The following is a 20,691-nucleotide window of genomic DNA, read 5'->3' on the forward strand; positions in this document are numbered from 1 at the left end:
TTTATTTTAGCCATCTCACAGGCATCCTGACTTTACTGAGGAAATGGCCAAACTGTCCCATATTTTCTGAGGCTCCTCTTGCCTGGCACCAAGTATCTCAGGGAAGCAGCTTATGCTGCTGGGGAGCACCACTGCAGGGCAGCAGCCCAGCTCCCCAGAGCCCTATGGCTGCTTCTGTTGCTAGGGAGCACCTCTGTGGGGCAGCTGCCCCATTCCCCTGGATTCCATGCCTGCAGCCCTCGCTGCCAGTGATCTCCACCATGGTACAGCCACCTCGTTCCCTGATGCCCCATGCCTAGGGGAGGCAGCTCCTGCTGTCAGGGAGCCCCTCCCTGGGGCAGCTGCCTTGTTTCCCTGTATCTCACACCTCAAGGAGTCAGCTCCTATTGTAGGAAAGCTCCTCCATGGGGTGGCTGCCCTGTTCCCTACTCCTCCCACCACTGGGAGGCTGTGAAGCCTGTATTCTCAGTGCCTCCTGCCAGAAGGTTGCAGAGGCCCCATCCCCTTCTCCCCCTGCACTGGAAGGCTGCAAAGCCCCCATCCCTGGTGCCTCACTGTGGTACAGCAGCCCCATTGCAGATGCCTCCTGTCCCAGAGGCCAGTGTCCCACATTTGCCCTTGGGCAATGTGGTCACCCTACAGAGATGGTGTAAAGAGATTGCTACCAAAGCATATTTTCTTTCAAACCACAAATAACCATAATCTCTTCAAATCAAGTCCCATCTGCAATGCCAGATATCAGTGAACACATTGTATCAAAAGAAAACTAAAGGAATGGCAAAAAAAATATGAAGAAAACACACAACATTTATTTCCTTGCTGCTCAGTTTACCTGCATTCTCCCCAGAAATGCTGCTGTATGGTGGAGGGGCATCGTTCACAATGTGTTCAGTCTCTCCAGGCTCCTCCTCATTCTGCAACTGAACAAAAGTATTTACAATGTAACAGGGCTGAAGAAAAACAACAAATAAATTAGACTCTCCCATAACACAGAGATGTACACTATCATGGTGTCCTGATCAAAAACACAATTGGATTAGTTACATTCTGCCGACTTAAATTACCCCTGCACTTTCAACTGCATATGGCAGGCCCTTCTCATCTTAAACTGTTGTGTAGCAATGCAGTGCACTGATAAGCACTTGCCATATTTCGCCCCAGACGTAGCTCAAGTAATCCTATTTGTAGATTTTAATCAATAGGGCAGTTGCAATATGTCTGCAAGTTAAGCCATATTTTTATATTACAGGTTCCCAGCTGCTACAGAGCAACCATGTCTTTTTTTTTTTTGTAACTTTCTTTTTCTTTGGCATTAATTTAAAAGCTTTTGGGTCATACTAATTGTGAGAAGACCAAACAGCACTTATTTTAATTTTTAATGGTAGGAGAGAAACAAACAGAACCCAGAAGAGCCTTCAGCTGTATCTACTCTACTGTACTTCCTTCCCCATTAAATCTTTAAAATATTATCAAGAAAGCTTTTAGATAAAAGTAGTATCAGACTAACTTCATAGTCACGCCCAGCTCATTAAAATATTGCTAGTCCAAATGCCAGTAGGTAGGAGAAGATGAAGTTATCTGCAGACAAGGAATGATCCATGTAGCTTGTCATTAGGGGAAAAAATTCACAACGTGAAAAACAACTGTATTCTAAAAGGAGGCAGCTGAGTTATCACTGCAGAGACTGAAAAACAGATTGAGGAAAACCCAAGTAATGGGGAACAGACTTGTAAAATGCAGAGGTTCAGACCTGATGACTCGTCTATCTTTCCCTAGCCCTATTTCAATCCCTTAAAGTTGCACTGGAAAATGAAATGCTACCCATGGATACTGCAGCTCTGTAATCTGGACATCAACAGTGAATGAAGTAAGGGTCTGGAACATGAGATGTTCTGTTACTACTCTCTAAGGAGCATCACCCGCTATCATAACAGTGAAAGGAAGTGTCCTGGTGCCTTTCTAATGTTTATAAGGAAAAGAGGGGGTTTGAGTGGGGAATGAGAGACTTGAGAAATGTTAATCCCAAAAGGAGGAAAAATTAAAGTGCTGGAAAAGTGACACAGCAGTACAAAATAGAATAAAGAAGAAAATGTTCAAGTGACATAAGACGGTAGAAAAAATATTCCAACAAGAAGGAAATAAACTGGACTTAATGTTAACCACAAATCACACCAACTCATGTGATAAAACAAAACATAACCACGTATTAGACATCTTAAAATCGGGCAAGCATTTAGAAGATTCCAAAGCCTCACAATATTTTGCTGTAAATGGTTATATGAAACAGATTTTCCTTCTAATACTTATGGTACGCAGACATGCCTTGCAGCCTTTTTAATGTTTCCAGGCATCTAAAATTCAACTAAGTGCTCATTAACTAAACAATAAGGGTTCATGTGGCAGGAAGAATGAATCATCAGGTCTCAAGTGGCTCAACATTGCCATGACAGCTCTAGTCTTGCATTTTCTAGGATGGTGCAGGCACCTGGTAAACACAACTAAGAATGGTTTATTATCTGCTACTACAGGAGATTTTCTCCCTTCTGGCTACTAAATTCTTCATAACAAAGAATTCTGATATAAGCACAACTTGAGCGAAATCAGAAGGGGGCGAAATCCATTTCACTCACTGATCTAGGCCAAGAGTTGCTTTTCCTTTGATTCACTGAAGTATTTTACTTTAAAAACATTCTTTCCTGGGAGATTTTTTAAAAAAAGTCAGATTAAAATGTTAGTAGACACTTAGTGAGTTAGTTTAAAAAAATTGAGTATTTTTGCCTCAATTATTTAAAGCAGTAACAGCAGCTGTGGTTACAATATATGATGACACCCTGAATATTCCACTCCTAATGAAACCATGAGTTTGCTGTAGATCATAAGCAAGACACTTACACAAAGAGAAACAGACACAGAGGGTAAGAGGTGTGTAACAATATTTATATATTTCCACAGTGGTGGCGTGAACTTCAATCTTTGTAAAATGCTTTTAGAACTCTGAAGATTTTTCTACTAATGCAGACTTTATTTAATAACTAAAATGTTTTCATTTTTACAGTCTTTCAAAACATAATGTTACATGGGCTTCTGATATACTATTATTTCTGAAATGTCTTTAGTTAAATCCCAGGTTTAAGCTATCCACAGACCCCACATGGCAATTTCAAATTCATTTTCCTTCTTCATGCTTCCCTGAACTATTCCAAGTGCAATCCTACAGAACAGAACAGGTGCTGAAATATAGAGTAGAATCCTATCTTTTAGATGTCCATAGTTACAAAGCAAATGTAATCAAAGAGAACAGCCTTCAAGGAGGCGTTTTAATTTTTTCTTGTATAAATCATTCTACAAAAGTATGATTTATTACCAGCAGAAATAAATGAATGCAGATCTGTCTCTGATATTAGTGCCATGACAATATGACAGGGGGCAACAAAACAAGCTCTAAATAGAATTCCATTCCCAAGTGTTCCTGGAAAAAAGATAAGCATGAGGGGGAATTTGCTAGCAGCCTCCAACTGCCTGAAGGGGGTTCCAAAGAGGGTGTACAGAGACTGTTCTCAGTGGTAGACAGAACGAGGAGTAATGGACTCAAGTTTCCATAGGGTGGGGAGAATGGGGGTCTAGGTCAGATATTGGGAAAAACTATTTCACTAGGGCTGTGTCTACACAGGCGCAAATCTTCGAAAGAGCCATATTTCGAAGATTACTACTGAGGTGCTATACTGAATATTCATTAGGACACTTCTGGCCGCGGTGCTTTGAAAGCGCCGTTTTTGAAAGCGCGCGGCTCGGCTCGGCGCGGCTACATAGGGGGTCCTTTTCGAAAGGATCTGAACCTTTCGAAATCCCCTTATTCCATTCAGTGAGCGGGATAAGGGGATTTCGAAAGGTGTGGGGTCCTTTTGAAAAGGACCCTCATGTAGCCACGCCAAGCCGTGCACTTTCAAAGCGCCGCGGCCGAAAGCATCCTAATGTTAATGAGGTGCTGAATATTCAATTCAGTGCCTCATTAGTAACCTCTGAAAAGGCCATTAGCATGGCTATTTTGAAGATTTGTGCCCGTGTAGACACACCCTAGGAGCAGTGATGTTTTTGTGCCAGTAACCTCGGCAGCCCCAGCTGCAGGATTAGCTGGGAGGCGGTGGCAAGGAGCCAGATATGTACCAGCTCCCTCTCCTACCCCCCCTTTTTTTTATTTTTTTAAACTAAAAAAGCACTGACTAGGAGGTTTGTGAAGCACTCAAAAGGGTTACCCAGGGAGGTGGTCGACTCTCCATCCCTCAACGTTTTTAAGCCCTGGCTGGGATGACTCATCCTGCTTTGAGCAGCGGGTCGGACTAAAGATCTCCTGAGGTCTCTTCTAACCCTGTGATTCTATGATTCTAAGATCGGTCAGGCCAAAATACTGACTTTCAATCTAGCACTTGAGATAATCCCTATGAAAAGATTTGGGAGTGGGAGAGAAAAAAAATTAAACAGTTTCCACCTTCCAAGAGGTATTTCTAAACAAAAGACATGTTATAAAACATACCTTAACTGTGTCCATTTTAACAATCAAATTAGTTCATCCAGTATTTTTAAACGATTGAATTCTAAATTATACTTGATTTTAAAGTGACTTCTTGTAGATAGTAAGCCAAGGTCTGTTTCAGTACTGTGGAGCATTAACTAGACCTCAGTTGCCGGAAAGAATAGATGAGCTCTGCAATCTTGAACTACTATCCCACTAACAGTTATACACATTATTAAAACAAAAAGCAGTCAAGTAGCACTTTAAAGACTAGCAAAATAGTTTATTAGGTGAGCTTTCATGGGACAGACCCACTTATTCAGACCATAGCCAGACCAGAACAGACTCAATATTTAAGGCACAGAGAACCAATAACAGTAAGCAAGGAGGACAAATCAGAAAAAGATCATCATCTTTTAGTTCATCTTTTGCTCACCTTGATTATCTTTTTCTGATTTGTCCTCCTTGCTTACTGTTTTTGGTTCTCTGTGCCTTAAATATTGAGTCTGTTCTGGTCTGGCTATGGTCTGAAGAAGTGGGTCTGTCCCACGAAAGCTCACCTAATAAACTATTTTGCTAGTCTTTAAAGTGCTACTTGACTGCTTTTTGTTTTGATAGTGCATAGACTAGCACGGCTTCCTCTCTGTTACTATTCTTGATTTTAAAGATCCTAATTATAAAGTTTCCATCCCTAAAAAAAATCCAATATTACGAGCCTCATTAAAAACATACAACAAAGCACTTATCCAATACTTCGCTATCAGTGGTCTTCTATGATTAAATTATATATGGAACAATCTGAATCAGTTTTTGAGGGTTAAATAAAAAAAAAAAATTTTTTTTGTGAACTAAAAAGGATTCACTAACTGGAAAAATATCATCACGAGTTCACAACTGCATATACTCAACCAAAGGAAACTCTGATAAATACTTAGCAACACCAGTGTTACTGGGCACAATCGACACAGAATGTGTATTTCAGTTATTGAAACACATGCCCACAATTTCTGTGGCGTGCTCAAGTAGAATTGCTGAACAGTCCCATTGTGACAACATACAAGAAACTAACTGCAGATAATCTTCATCTGATCTCACATCTCATGCTGTTTATATGGTAGTATAACAAGTTCTATGAGATTTCTAAAAAAGAAAACACTGAAGTCAAATACTTCATAAGAATCAATATCAAAAGTTATAGTTTTTATCACAGTAAAATCACACTTTCAACCTATGTATTGCTAATAAATTAGAGAGTGGTAATAGAGAGCCAATAGCCTCCCCACATAAAGGCTGCAAGTAATTCTCATTGTTCCCCTAAAACTTTGACTTGAAATAAGATACTACCTAAAATTACCGTATGTATTTTGAAGTCAAAGGAAAGCATTTTTGCAATCTATGAAGGAAAACAGAAACATTTCTGAATATGTGTTAGACATTTAACACCTGAAATGTTGTCTTGTGGCATGATGGTGCTTTGCATCCTTCCAGATCAAAGCCTCCAATCTTTCTATTACAGCTAGATCTCTCTGAAAATTCAGGCAAAAAAAGAAAAGGCTGTAATTAAGCAAAGTGATTAACAGGGGTTTCTTTTATTGTGGATAATTTTGGGTCCATTTATCTTAATGGAAGTTATGGGCCCAATCATACTCACATTAATGTAACGTGGCATTTTTTCACATTCACTTCAATAATAATAGCATCAAGCACCACAAACCCGATCCTGCAATCAGATACATGCAGCTGAACCTCTGTGAAGCTATACTTACACTAAATGGTTTTGCTGACAAAACCCACGGAGCGTCCAGATTCCCAAGGCATTCTGTCAATAGTAAGTTGACAGAACATAGCACTTTTGTCGACAGCTGTACCCCTCTCCCCATGAGGAATAACGTGTCTGTTGACAGAGATCTGCCAACAGAATGCCTAAATGGATGTTCCGGGGAGCCTCTGTTGACAGCCAGGGTCTCCAGGGTACCTGGCAGCCCCATCTGCTGTGCTTTTGGTTGGCTGTTTTGCCCACAGAGTGGCTGAACAGTCCAGCCGCTCTCTGCCGACAGAGCGGGTCACTCTTGTGATCCACTTGGCAGTTGGGCCAAGATCTGTCGACAGAAATTTTGTTAGGAGTTATATTCTGACAAAAACGTCTGTCAAAAAATCCCTGTCATCTCGACATCGCCTCAGTCTCCACCACACTGATAAGGCATAATCATCTGTGGTTCTGCTGTGAAGGACAAAATGGGTGCTTACATCAACACCATTAGCTCAGCTGAATTAATTTAGTGCAACAGAAAAGCCATCTTAACATTCACTGAGTAACAGGCTAAGGGTCTGTCTACACATGCTGCTGTTCTTAAACCTTTAAATGGACACACTTATTCCAGAATAAAAGCAGCTTGTTCCTGTTTTGCTTTATTCCAGAATCAGTGACTTGTTCACAGATTAAGCAAAATAGAAGCCAGGAGCTTTTATTCTGGAATAAAGTATGTCTACACATGGAGCAGTTCAGAAATAGTTGCTGTACTATGAAATCACACCCTACCTTATTCTGATACAAATTTCAAACATAAACAAGCCCTCTAACCTTAGACTAGGCCTACACAAAAAAAGCTGTGAGGGCCAGCCCCCAAGCAAGCTTGAATCCTGCAAGGACAGGTAACAATAACTATGAACAGTGTAGCACAGGCTTCACCTTGGGCTAGCAAGACAACTGCGTATCACAAGGGCCATGCTGGGTTTCTACTCCCCATGCTGAGGCCAATACTGTCACTCATGCCAGCTGGATCATTTGAGATCCCACCTTGTAAGGTGAAATGCACAAGAGGGCTTGTCATTCCCTTTCTGCTAACTCAGCTGGCTAACAAGCTGAACTAACAAGACTGAGGAAGAAACAAAAAGTACCTACGTCTACTGGAAACTTCATGCCTAAAAACGTCACCCAAATGACCATACATTGATCAAATCACATCCACTACGAATTGCAAGAAGTTAAATAAGAGAATTGCATAGTTATGGACATCATAAACCTAACTGTACCCACACAATAAAACATAGAACAAATGTGCCCTTGGCATTTGATTTCACACCTTGGGCCTTAAAACCCCGCTTCAACTGAAAAACTGAATATAACGTTAAGTACTGAGTTGCTACTGATGTCTTCATAACCTTTATATTTCATTACCAACTCTAAAGACTGCAGGATCTTCCCAGACTCAGAGAGTACACCTACACCGCAACAGAAGACCTGTCACATGACCCTGGCTGACTCAGATCAGCTGACTGTGGTTCATGCGGTTCAGACTGTAGAGCAAAAATTTGCAGCATAGGCATACAGGCTGGAGTGTGCAACTGAAACCACAGAGGAGGTGGACCTAAGAGACCAGTCTCCAGCTTGAGCATCTACACTGCAATTTTTAGCACTGAAGGCCAAGCCCAAGTCAATGGACCAGCTCTCAGATTTGATGCCACAGGTTTTTGTAGCAAACATAACTCCAAGAATGGGGGAATGTGGCTTTAAGCAATCTTCACAACATTCAGATCCTGAGCCACTATGGAGGCTGGAGAGGCCACCAGCATAACTTAGTCATCCCTAGAAGCCTGCCTAAATTATGGCAGCTTCGTGGAGTTCCCCTAGGGCAGGGGTCTGCAAACCCAAATAGAGAGGAGAGACATTTTTTCAAATTCAGTTACAGTATCATTACTTCAAGAGCCACAATGCACGTGAATACGAGACAGTCCTTAATAAATAAAATCAAACAGCACTTTTGTAACCCCTATTTTAGGAGCAGCACACACACAATGATTTGTACCACTTCGAAGGTTTAAGTTACTTTCACCCCTGGATTCAAGAGCAAATGAAGATGAGGAAAATGCTGCACCTAGTTCGCATCAGCTCTCAATGCCTGACCCCTCTCCATTCCCAGGCTCTATCCCCACTTGGCCCAAACTCTCACCCACTCCCCAGGCTTAACCCTTCTCGGTCCCAAACCGCCCCCGCCCCCAAGCTCAACCCACCTCAGACTACTAGCTCCACACTGCCACTGCTCCTCTGCTGCTGCCACCTCACCTTCTCAGCAGGCCTGCGTGGCTCCAACAGGGGCAGACTCAGCCGCCCCTCCCCACAGCTCTCCTGCTCACCTCCCCCACCTGCAGCATGGGCAACTTCCTGCCCCGCTGCTGCTGAAATAACGGAACTACATCTAACTGGTTTAACAGGCAGACCCCTCCGGCTGCCCCACCGGCTATTAAACCAATTACATTTCGTTCCACTATTTCAACAGCAGCAGCACCTAGAGCCACAAGCGAAGTCAGCGGCAGAAGCGCCTGGAGCCGCAACTAATTCCTTGAAGAGCTACGTGTAGCCTCCGGAGCCAAAGACTGCTGACCGCTGCCCTAAATTTTCACACCACTATGTACTATGGCTCCTACCACATCCCTCCCACAGTATACCCCTTATGCCCTATATCACGAAGGTGGTCCTGAAAGTTGTCCTAAAGCTCTCTTCCAGCATTCCCCTCACCAGCTCCTATAAGCTCCCCCTGCCACTTTTCCCTAATGTACAGGAGATGGTGGGATTGAGGAACTCGCCATGAGTGACTTCAACCTATTAAAGAAACACAACAAACTAAGCAATATGTATATTAAGCAAAATGTACATTAGAGGAATTGTTACATCACTTTGAGAACACAAGCATATGCTCTTTTTGACCACTATCATCTCATGTCTGAGTCAATCGCAATGGCTCACAAAAGCCAAAAGATTAGCTTTGTTAAAAAAACAAAAGCAAATGAGACACGCCAGTCATGCACCAAGGCAGGGCTCCTGATAGAGAAAAAGGCCTACAAACAGTTCTCAGTGGAGGACAGGTGCTAGAAAAGAGGACAGATTTCTTTTCTTACACTGAATTTTGCCATTTTGTTGTCTTTAGGATATCTAGACAAACCACCTTTTTTAAAACCACTTCTACTTTTTGGAAGAAGCACTCACACACATTTTACACACACATAAGTAGCCCCATGTGCTTGATGGGGTTGCTCAAATGCATAAGTATTAGCAGGAGTGAAGCTTAAGTTACTGTACTATCCATTGATAATGCATCTAAAACTCTCGCGTTTTGCTAACCATGGACCAGCAGTAACTAGTCACAACCTCTATTACACAATCTGAAACTTACCGATAAAGTAAAATTAAGAAAACCTCTAGAAGCAGGATTTCCACCCTCCTCTCCCCTTCTCATAACCCTGTAACATGCAAATTAAGTATGAGGTTTTGCTGTATGAGCCTGGACTGTGGGCTGCTTTCTGTTAGCACAGTTTGCCTGTGGAACAGTTCCTGGAATTAAATATATCCTCTGTGATTATTAACTATTTCACATCATAGTCACAAGTGACTGATCCTTACTCACTGTTGTCATGACAGGACATAGCAATGCACGATAAAGCAGCTGTAGATCACTGAGGATGCATTAGAGATGTTTTTAGCTGTGGGCTGTAGGTGATGACCAGTCCACATAAGAGATCCACTTCCTGGACAGTACAGTGCAAACAAGTGATGGTGACAAACACCACCCTATACCAGAAACCCATGGATCGCTATGCTTATCTCTACATGCCTCTAGCTTCCATCCCAGACACACCACACGATCCATTGTCTACAGCCAAGCACTAAAGTACAACTGCATTTGCTCTAATCCCTACAGAGAGCCCACCAACCTGAAACAAATTCTCACCAGCAACTATATATAGCACACCACAGTAACTCTAGTTCAGGAATCAATCCCTTCAACAAACCTGGGCGCCAGTTCAGCTCACATATCTACACCAGCAACACCATCACAGGACCTAATCACATCAAGCACCAGCCATCATGTGCCAGCAATGCCCCTCTGCCATGTACATTGGCCAAACTGGACAGTCTCTACATAGAAAAATAAACGGACACAAATGAGATCTCAGGAACGATAACATATAAAAGCCTGTAGGACAACACTTCTGTCTCCCTGGATGCTCAGTAACAGATTTAAAAGTAGATATCCTGCAACAAGAAAAAAAAATTCAAAAACAGACTCCAAAGAGAAACTGCAGAGCTACAATTCATTTGCAAATTTGACACCATCAGTCAAGGATTGAACAAAGACTGGGAATGGATGGCCAACTACAAAAGCAGTTTCTCCTCTCTAGGTGTTCACCTCTCCACATCAGCTGCTGGAAAACAGCCACATCCTCCCTGACTGAATTGACCTCATCAACACTGACCTTCCTCTGGATTAGTACTCCTTTCTTTTCATGAGCCCGTATAATTAGACCTGCCCTGAAGCCTCCATTCCAATGCATCTGATGAAGTGGGTCTTTGCCCACGGAAGCTTCTGCTCCAAAAAAATCTGTTAGTCTCTAACGTGCCACAGGATGTCTCACTGTTTTTGCCGATATAGACTAACATGGCTACCCCCTGGCACGGATTTAAATTTGACATCCTCAGTAGCAGAAAATGTGTTTCCCCCCACCATCCTTTCTACGGCTAAATGCAGCTATGTGCCTTTATTTTCACAGCATGCACTTTTAGAGCAAGACAGACCACAGCACACCAATCAATCCCATAACATCTCCTTTTGTAAAAGAAATAACTAATTGAGAACCAAAGATTTCTTCTTCCCTTCTTGCATGTCCCTTAGGGTTCCCCCATTCCAACTATGCTCACTGTCAAAGAGCCTGTATTGTCACAGCCTTTCACAGCACCTTCCATTTTCTGATGCTCCCTTTGAAGCAGAGACTATCTTTCTGATCTTTAGAGCATCATGAAAGTTACAGCACTACAGCAGCAGCAACAACCCTGTTATGTGCATGGATAATATGCTGGTAGGACCTGGCAAAATGACAGCTTTAATTTCCTTACAGTAAACTGTGCCATGTCGTTCTTATCAGTCAGAAGGGTAACTAAAGAGTAATTTAATAGTCTCCTTCTGGGGAGGCAGCATGCTTCCTCCACATATCTCTCTATGGGCTCAAGACCATTAGATCAGAATTTGAATCCCTCTGTACCAGAGGCTATGGCTTCACTAGAAACACTGCACCAACACAGAGACAGTACTGCACCCTGTGCCACTACAGTGTTTGCATGTAGATGTTCATTACAGCGATAGCAGGGGTTCTCCAATTGCTGTAGATAAGCCACCTCCATGAGAGATGGTAGCTAAGATGACAAGAATTCTTCTGTCAACCTAGCACTACATAAACCAGGTCAGCTTAACTATGTCACTCAGCTTGTTGAGACTCCGTGGAAGACAGACCTGCTCGGGTCAATCTTCTGGGGTTTGATTTCATGTATCTGGTCAGACACGCGAAATTGAGCTACCTGGGGTTGGCAGTCAATCCCTGTAGCTCCTCAATATCACAAGGAATAAGGGAAGTCAAGGGGAGGGTTTCTCCCATTGACCTCCTTCTATGAAAACAGCCAGGCAAGTCGATTGCAGATAAATCAACTCTAGTTATGCAACTGTCATAGCTAGAATTGCATGCCTATAATCAACTTACTTGCCTAGTTTTGACCTGCCCTCAGAGGTGTGGATTTTTCAAACTTCACAACATAGCTAGATTGACCTAACCTTTTAGAATAGAACTGGCTACAGTCCAGCTATATCTATGCCATAGGTGCTACAACAGCACAGCTATGATGCTGTAGCTCATACTGCTGCATTTCTATAGAGTAGATACTCCCTACAGTGACAGTATGTAATTCACCTCCCTGGTTCTTCCAACAACCTAGTGGTGTCTACACTGGGGGTTGGGTAGGCATCACTCTGGTGCTTTTTCACATCTCTGCACAACATACCTTTTAAGTGTAGACCAGGCTTCTGATACTCAAAGGTGCCATAAGGGTTAACGTTTAAATACTTTTGAGATAACATGATGGAAAGTACTACAGAAGTGTAAACATTAGTGTAAGGAATTAAGTTTTTGAAATAGCTGAGTACAAAAAGAATGACTGAAAACACCTAACAGTCTTGAAATTTTATCTCTATTAAAATAATTAAACAGAGCTTTTTTTAAAAAAAAAAAAAAAAAAAAAAAAAAGTGTATAAAATACCCTAGTTACTGAGTTGAGAATAATCATGAAAATTGAATCCCAATGGGAAATCATGTGAAAGTGTGAAGTGATCTGGAAAGAGAAAATGCTGTTATGGCATAATATCTACAACAGCCATGAGCAATGGAGGTTAGTGCCTCTCCATCTTAATGGGCCGCAAAGCTGGCATAACCAAGACAGTCTTCTGGCATAGGGTAATTCTGCTGTTTGTGTACCTAAAATGAGGGAGTTGTGCTGAATGAACCATAGCAGCACTTGGATTGGATGCACAGGGAGCACACTGCGCTCACAGTCAATGTTGAATAGTGACAGAGCGATAGCCATGTTAATCTGTATACTATCACAACAAAAAAGCAGTCAGGTAGTACTTTAAAGACTAACAAAATAATTTATTAGGCGATGAGCTTTTGGGGGACAGATCCGCTTCTTCAGATCATAGCCTTACTAGAACAGGCTCAATATATAAAGCACAGAGGTCCAAAAATTATCATCAAGGTTTGCAAATCAGAATGGGGGTGGGGAGGAGGCATTAAGAGTAAGATAAAACATCAAAGTATGTAAGAAAGTCCTCATAATGGGTCAGGTAATTGCTGTTCCTGTTACCCTACTCTGGTAAGGCTATGATCTGAAGAAGTGAGTCCGTCCCACAAAAGCTCATCACCTAATAAATTATTTTGCTCATCTTTAAAGTTCTACGTGACTGCTTTTTTGTTTTGACAGTCAATGTTGTGTACAATCAACACACACCTCACTTCACATGCCTTTGCTTTATGTGTGTGTCACTTTAATACCTACAGAAAAAAAAAGACACAGATGGAAACCAGCAGAATCCAACAACCCTGCATGTGGGCATAGGAAACAAAATGTCTTGCAGGACACACATAGAACCCCAGTGGGCCAGAGGTTGCCCACCGCTGACCTAGAGACACTGCAGTGAGTAGTTAACAGTAAATATTTCACACAAATTCATTCTTCTCTTAAAAATTTAATATACTTTCCACTGCTCATACTGTTGGTTTACTTCCTGCTCCTCGGTCAGAAAGAACAATTAAGATCAGTCAGATTAACCTTCTAGTACAGTAGTCTTTTGAATTATGCAAAGGTTGCATTCCCTCCCACCCACCCTCACATAACTCGAATTTCACATAAGTCGGAGGGGAGGCTTTTTTCCCCAACGGAACACATGTTCTGCAGCCAGGGAAGCAGAAGGAGCACCTGGAGCTCCATTTGAAAACTAAATCCTGGGATTGGGCAGTTGGAGAGTATTAAGCCTGGTAGCGGGTTGGGGCTATGGCAGATGGGCGGGGGGGGAGAGGATTAAGCCTGGGGTGGGTTAGGACTGAGGGCATGGGGAGGGTGGAGTCGAGCTGGAGCCATGCAGCGCGGCAGGGGGTTGAGCCGGAACTGTGCACAGGGAGGAGGGGGGAGCCAGAGCTGTGTGGGGAAAGGGGGGCACCAGGGCCACGTGGTGGATGGGGGTTGAGCCAGGGCCGGGGGGAGGGGGAGAGCGGGATTTTGAGTTAATGCGAGTTAAGCGTAACTCAAAATCATGTATTTCAAGGGATTACTGTACTGATGCACTAGCACAATAATGTAATATCTGACTTACAATTGCTGCAGGAGAATGTTGAAGTTCAAAATAAAACATTATCTTAATTAGAAATATTTTAATGACAGTAAAACTGTTAATTTAATTTGAAGTTTGGTAATTTGCATTACCCACACATACAAATTGTATATTCTGGAGACCAGCAAAGCAAAATGAAAAAAAATATATCAAAAGGAAAACCTTGTACCAAGCTCACACAATCTGGTCTGCGCTGCATGGAAGAACAGGAAGAGAAGAGAAATACTGTGTGAAACCAAAACTGAAACTGGGAACAGAAATTAAAAAGATTTTTGCAATGCTTTTTATAGTGATGATGATTATTCTCTTTTGAGAAGGCTCCAACTTTATATATACAAGGTAGGGGTAAGGATGCACTCGTCCTGTCAATTGCAGGACTGAGGCCTTTGTTATGTGTCTAAAATATTTTGATAGGCACAGGTTCCAAGCAAGATGCATTTCCTCCCCACGGAAAGTCTGAATCATGTAGAGTGGGGAATGGAATTCAGCTCCTCACTATGTGGGCAAACTCTAGGGCTCCTTTTCAGGTTCTTTATTGTTAATTTTGTGTGTATTACAAACAATTTGCTCAGACAAGGAAAAGGTTTCTGCCCAAACAAGTTCTCAACTTAAGAGAGTCACACAGAGCACACTAGCTGTAAAAGGAAATCTAGAGGTGGGAAAAGTAGTTATTATAAAAGATTAATTCTTCTTACAAGCACTACAAAAGAAAGTGCTTTTTAGGAAACACTGGAATAAGATAAGGGGCCCTGAGAACTGGAACTGGGAGTTCATTAGATGCAGTAACTGTAACAAGGAACTCCACACAGACAGCTAAGGAAGAAAGAAAAGGAGCTGAACATCAAGACTTTTAAGTGCACTTCCATCTCCCTTACCTTCTGACCCACCCTCCCCTTTCACCAACCACTCTGAAAACAACGGTCAAGAACTGCTACTAGTCTACTGAGCACATCCACCGCAGGACAGGCACCAAGCACTGTGTAGCTGCTTAGCTCATACCAAATTCCCATGCAGAGCACGAGGAGCATGTAAAAACCCTACTTTGATCCTACAGGCATGAATGGATTTACTGTCACATACATAAAATTATCTGAACAACGTGCACCTAAATTCCCACCATTAGGGGCCTTTCTTTATAACTCTTCTATCCAAAATCTTCACTGTGGAGAAGGTGCTTTAACCCCCTCAAGTACCCTGAAAAGTACAAACGCCCAAATAAATCTCACTTGGTTTAATTTACTCCGGACCCAACGCCACTGAACTGCTGATGAGCACCAGGCAGTCACCCCATTACACCCTACCGGTGCCCACACAGCCTCCTGCTGCCCCAAGACACATCAGCCCACCCCAGACACCGTCTGCCGGCTCCTCCAAGCGGTGTGGTAGGTGCACGTCGCCCCCGGCGCACGCTGCGATTACCCAGGTGCGCGCGGCCTAGCGGCTGGTGGGCAGATTTCCCTGCCCGCTCTGCCAGGCTGCACCAGGCCCAGAACTGCTGACCCGGGGGCTGATGTCTTGTTCTCCCCCACACACTTACGTGTAGGTGGGGGGGGGCCTTGGCGCTAGCTAGGGGGGATTACAATCCACACAGCACTTTCCCCTGGCCGGGCTCGGCGCCCCCCAGGCTCCCGGGCCGCTGCCCGCCGGCGGGCCAGGCTGCGAGCAGCAGGGAGCCGCCAGGGTTGTTGCAGGCGCATCTCGACGGCGGGGATGCGGGTGGGAGACAGCCTGCCCAGGCAGCTGTGACCGCCCCGCGGGTTCATGCAGGGGCGGCGGATCGCTGACTGCCGCCGGGCCCAGGGAGGAGGCTCTGACTAGGGGGACGGGGGGCACATCTCACACCTAGGCCCGGCGGGGGGGGGGGGGGGGAGCTCGGCTCTCCCTGGAGCCGCCTAATCCGGGCCGCGCGGCCTACAAAGCCGCGGCGCTCCCCTGCCCGCTGCGCCGGAGCCTGGAGGCGGCCGGGCCCGCTCGCTCCGCTCCTCACCTGCTGGTATCGGCCGCTGCTGGGCTCGGCGGCCACCGCCGCCATGGCGCTGTGGAGGGAGTGTCCGGCGGGGAGCAGAGAGCGGGCGCGGGCCCCGCGGGGGCTGGCTGGCTGGCTGGCTTCGGCAGGCCCCGGAACGAGTCGGGGCGGCGGCGGTGGAGGTGACGCGGCTCCGCTCCCACAACCCGGCCTCCCTCCCGCACCACAGCGGCGCCGCCCGTTCCCCCGGCTGGAGGCGGACGATCGCAGCAGCCGGGTTACTGGGCTGCAACCGCCTCCCTTCCCCCGCTGCTGCTGCTGCCGCCGCCGCCTTCCGCTGGCACACGCCCTCCTCCCTCGGCGCAGCCCGGGCCGGGCCGTTCCCTCGCACCTGCGCTGGGCGCCGGCTCTGCAGCTCGGGCTGATGGGAAAGGGGCTAATCGGTACCAAAGGGAAACCCAGGGCCAGTCCCACGCCTCCCGCAGGCGCCAAGCACGTCCCTCAGAGCGGGTTTAGGGGGCTGCCTGCAGGTTGCCCGCGAATTTTTCCATATGTGTGTGGAATAAATGTTATGTGCACTGACATACATCGGGGTGCACCACCAGTAAAAAGACATGTTGGCTCTCGAGGCTCTGCTCCTCAGCTGGGTGGTATTTGAATCGCTCTCTTTAAAGTGCTACCTGACTGCTTTTCTGGTTTGATTCAATACACACTAACAGGGCTCGCTCTCTGTCACTATTACGGTTTTAGTGAAACCCCTCCTTCCTGTATAGTCTCCATCTTTCCCAAAAGTTCCCCCATTTCTAATAAACTAAAGTTGCCATCCCTGCACCATTCTCTCATCCACACATTGAAATCCTGCAATTCTGCCTAAATGGTCCTGCATGTGGGATTGGAAGCATTTCAGATAATGTTACTGGACAGCCTGGACTTACCTATCGGCCTAAGGCCTAGTCTATGCTACAAGTTTAGTTGAATTTTGCCGCATTACATCTATGTCATAACAAATAAGTCTGCCCATCCAGCCCTTTCTGCTGACTTTAAAGGCAGTTAAAGTTGATTCCATACTCCTTCTGTTAAGCATAAAAGCCTAAGGTTTGGTTTAATGTCAAATATTTAAAGATTTACATATTAATTTTTGGCATTATAGGATATATCCATCATCCATTTTGTAAAACAAGATGAAAGACAGGTTACATGTCCTGTGTCTGTTAGGTTATGATTTTCCCACCTTTGGCAGAAAAGTGGTAAAAAAGTTCCAGTTTGAACTGGATTTACCTCAAAGAATCTGAGTTACCTCAGAAAATCTCTACTGGGTCTCCCTAGCAGGGGCAGATGCTGTGGGGTCTTCCTTGCAGGGGTTTCCCACATGAGAGAGAATAAAAGGCTGACAGCTGGAAAGCTTGGGGCTGCCCATCCTAGAGGCAGGATGCACAGGGTTTTCCTTTGCTGGTCATTGGACTCCAGATTCAAGACATCTACAGCCATATGGAAGACCACCTGACCACTTAAGCCACCCTAACCACTGCTTAACATCAGCTCCAAAGAGGGCTACAAGGAGTCCTCAGAGTTCCTCTCCTGAGGCTCCCCATGAGCCAAGGGAGACTGAGGTCCTGAGCAACCATCCAGGAATTAGCAAGAAGGTTGATATAAACTTTTGTTATTTTACTAACCTTGCCAGTTGGATTCAGCCAAAATTATTCTTTTTCATGTGGGTTTGGGAATTAATTATTGTACCATTTATTGTTTGTTTTAATTATTCTTGCATACCCCGTGAATCTCCTATTGTAAATTTAACCTTAATAAATCTGTCATTTGTTCAGTTCGCATAAAAATTGGTCCTTTGATTTACTGGGTCACAGCCACCAGTTGATAAATGCTGGCTGTCACAGGACTTGAACAGAGGGTTTGGTTTATTAGGGAACCTTTCTGCAGCCTTATTGTTCCTCCATACATTCACTTGACAAGAAGAGTAGCCAACTTTGGGGTAGTGCAGACACAGTGTAATTAAAATTGACATTCTTAGACTCCAGGCAATGTCCCACAGTGCCCCAATGTGACCACTCTAGCCAGCACTTTCAACTCCGCGGCTCTCCAGCTACACAGGAAAAGCTCCAAGAAATTCAGAATTTCATTTCCTGTTGGGCCAGTGTGGTGAGCACAGCAGGGAATACACCCTAGGAGCACACCTGACTATAAATGCCCAGGGTTGTAAAAGAGCTCCAGTATGGAGCATGCAAGAGATACTGGATATGACTGCTATATGGGGAAAAAAAATCAGTGCAGGCAGAAATCTGAAGCACCCCACCAGAAATTTTCCTCCTTCCTTTTACATATAGGCCGCGTCTACACATGCACACTACTTCGAAGTAGCGGCGCCAACTTCGAAATAGCACCCGTCACGGCTACACATGTTGGGCGCTATTTCGAAGTTGAAATCGATGTTAGGCGGCGAGACGTCGAAGTCGCTAACCGCATGAGGGGATGGGAATAGCGCCCTACTTCGAAGTTGAATGTCGAAGTAGGGCACGTGTGGACGATCTACGTCCCGCAACATCGAAATAGCAGGGTCCGCCATGGCGGCCATCAGCTGAGGGGTTGAGAGACGCTCTCTCTCCAGCCACTGCGGGGCTCTATGGTCACCGTGTGCAGCAGCCGTTAGCCCAGGGCTTCTGGCTGCTGCTGCGGCAGCTGGGGATCCATGCTGCATGCACAGGGTCTGCAACCAGTTGTCGGCTCTGTGGATCTTGTGTTGTTTAGTGCAACTGTGTCTGGGAGGGGCCCTTTAAGGGAGCAGCTTGCTGTTGAGTCCGCCCTGTGACCCTGTCTGCAGCTGTTCCTGGCACCCTTATTTCGATGTGTGCTACTTTGGCGTGTAGACGTTCCCTTGCAGCGCCTATTTCGATATGGTGCCGCCCAACGTCGAAGTTGAACATCGACATTGCCAGCCCTGGAGGACGTGTAGACATTATTCATCAAAACAGACTATTTTGATGTCGCTACATCGAAATAAGCTATTTCGATGTTGTGTGCACGTGCAGATGTAGCCATATTATGGAGCACACAGCAAGCAAGCAAGCAATAACCATGGAAACATTGCTTCCAATGCACCTGCAAAAGCATGCCTTTAAATGGCCAAAGGCACCGTCTACCACCATTCTGCAACTGCTCAGTGTGAAGTAGAACTTCTTATTGCTGTCCAGGCTGCTGGTGTACAACTTCATGAGCCATGGGAGCAATTGGTATACTGGGTTTCCCAGGATAACTATTGGCATTTCAATGTCTCAATAGCAACTCTCCAGTTGGGAAGAAAGTTCAATCTTGCAGCTTTCTGAAGAGATCAGAGTTCCTGAAGACGTATGCACCACACATCTCTCCTAAACATCCCATGCTGATGTTGATTAAATGGCTCTTCACCAGCACCTGCAACACCACTGAGAAGTACCCATTGCAGTTTACATGCTCCTTCACAAGGTGGTCTGGTGTCAGGATAGGAATGTGTGTTTCATCTTTTGCCTCACCACAGTTAGGTAATCCCATCCTGGCAAAGCCATCTACTATATGCTGCATATTTCCCAGAGTCACTGTCCTTCCTAGCATAAATATACTGATTGCCCTGGCTACTTGAATCACAGCAGCCCCTGCTGAAGATTTACCCATTCCAAATTGATTCCCAATTGACTGGTAGTAGTCTGGTGTTGCAAGCTTTCACAGACCTATCACCATTCACTTCTCAGTTGTCATTCTCATTCTGGTATTGCTGCTCTTCAGGGGAGGGGAAAGCCATTTGCAAAGTTCAATGAAAATGACCTTACACATGCAAAAGTTCTGCAGCCACTGGTCATTGTCGCATAGCTGCATAATTATGCTGTCTGACCAGTCTGTGCTTGTCTCCTGGGATCAGAATTGGTGTTTCACTCTGTCAACAAGCTCAACTATGCAAGCATATGCCAACTGCTCCATTCAATGGGTTCTTGCAACTCTCTGTTTGTGGCCTCCTCACTTTCTTCCTTGTGCCAGCAGCTCCTGGTTAGGCTCTGAAAAAAAATGTGACATAACGCGCCAGGTGTATGCAATGCTTGCCAGAGCTATTTGCAGCTGAGCAGTGTCCATGCTTGCCACACTGTGGCATCTACACAGATAATCAGGGAAAAAAGGATGCAAAAAAATGTTTTGCTATTGCTTTCAAGCAGGGAGGGAGGAGATATGTGCATTATAGGAGGCTGACAAATGTACCAGGACAACCCATTGCAATGTTTTTGTCCCATCGGGCATTGGGAAGCTAATCCACAATGCACATTGACATCAGGAACTGTGGGATAGCTATCCATAGTGCATTGCTTTTAAAGTCGAAGGAGCCACTCAACTGGGGATGCACTCCTTTGATCTCATGTGCCCAATGAAGACATGCACCTTTGACTTTGTAAATTCAACTTTACTAAAATGTCGACCTTAATAAATTGTCCTGTAAGCACACTCTAAATTTGGCCTCCAGGATCTCTCTCCTA

General features: G+C 44.8%; 1 protein-coding gene across 1 annotated transcript in view; it reads right to left on the reverse strand.

The window, feature by feature from the left end:
- NDFIP1 (Nedd4 family interacting protein 1) overlaps positions 1–16,565 on the reverse strand; it is a 34,679-nt gene extending 18,114 nt beyond the window's left edge. Inside the window, exons 1-2 of the mRNA XM_075009692.1 lie at positions 16,205–16,565; positions 833–920 (exon numbers count right to left, since the gene is read on the reverse strand). Of these exons, the coding sequence (XP_074865793.1) occupies positions 833–920; positions 16,205–16,249 (133 nt within the window). The 5' untranslated portion in view covers positions 16,250–16,565. The remainder of the gene's footprint in view (positions 1–832; positions 921–16,204) is intronic.
- Between the last annotated feature and the right edge of the window lie 4,126 nt (positions 16,566–20,691).

This window comes from Carettochelys insculpta, chromosome 15, assembly GCF_033958435.1.
Source record: "Carettochelys insculpta isolate YL-2023 chromosome 15, ASM3395843v1, whole genome shotgun sequence".
Taxonomy (NCBI): domain Eukaryota; kingdom Metazoa; phylum Chordata; order Testudines; family Carettochelyidae; genus Carettochelys; species Carettochelys insculpta.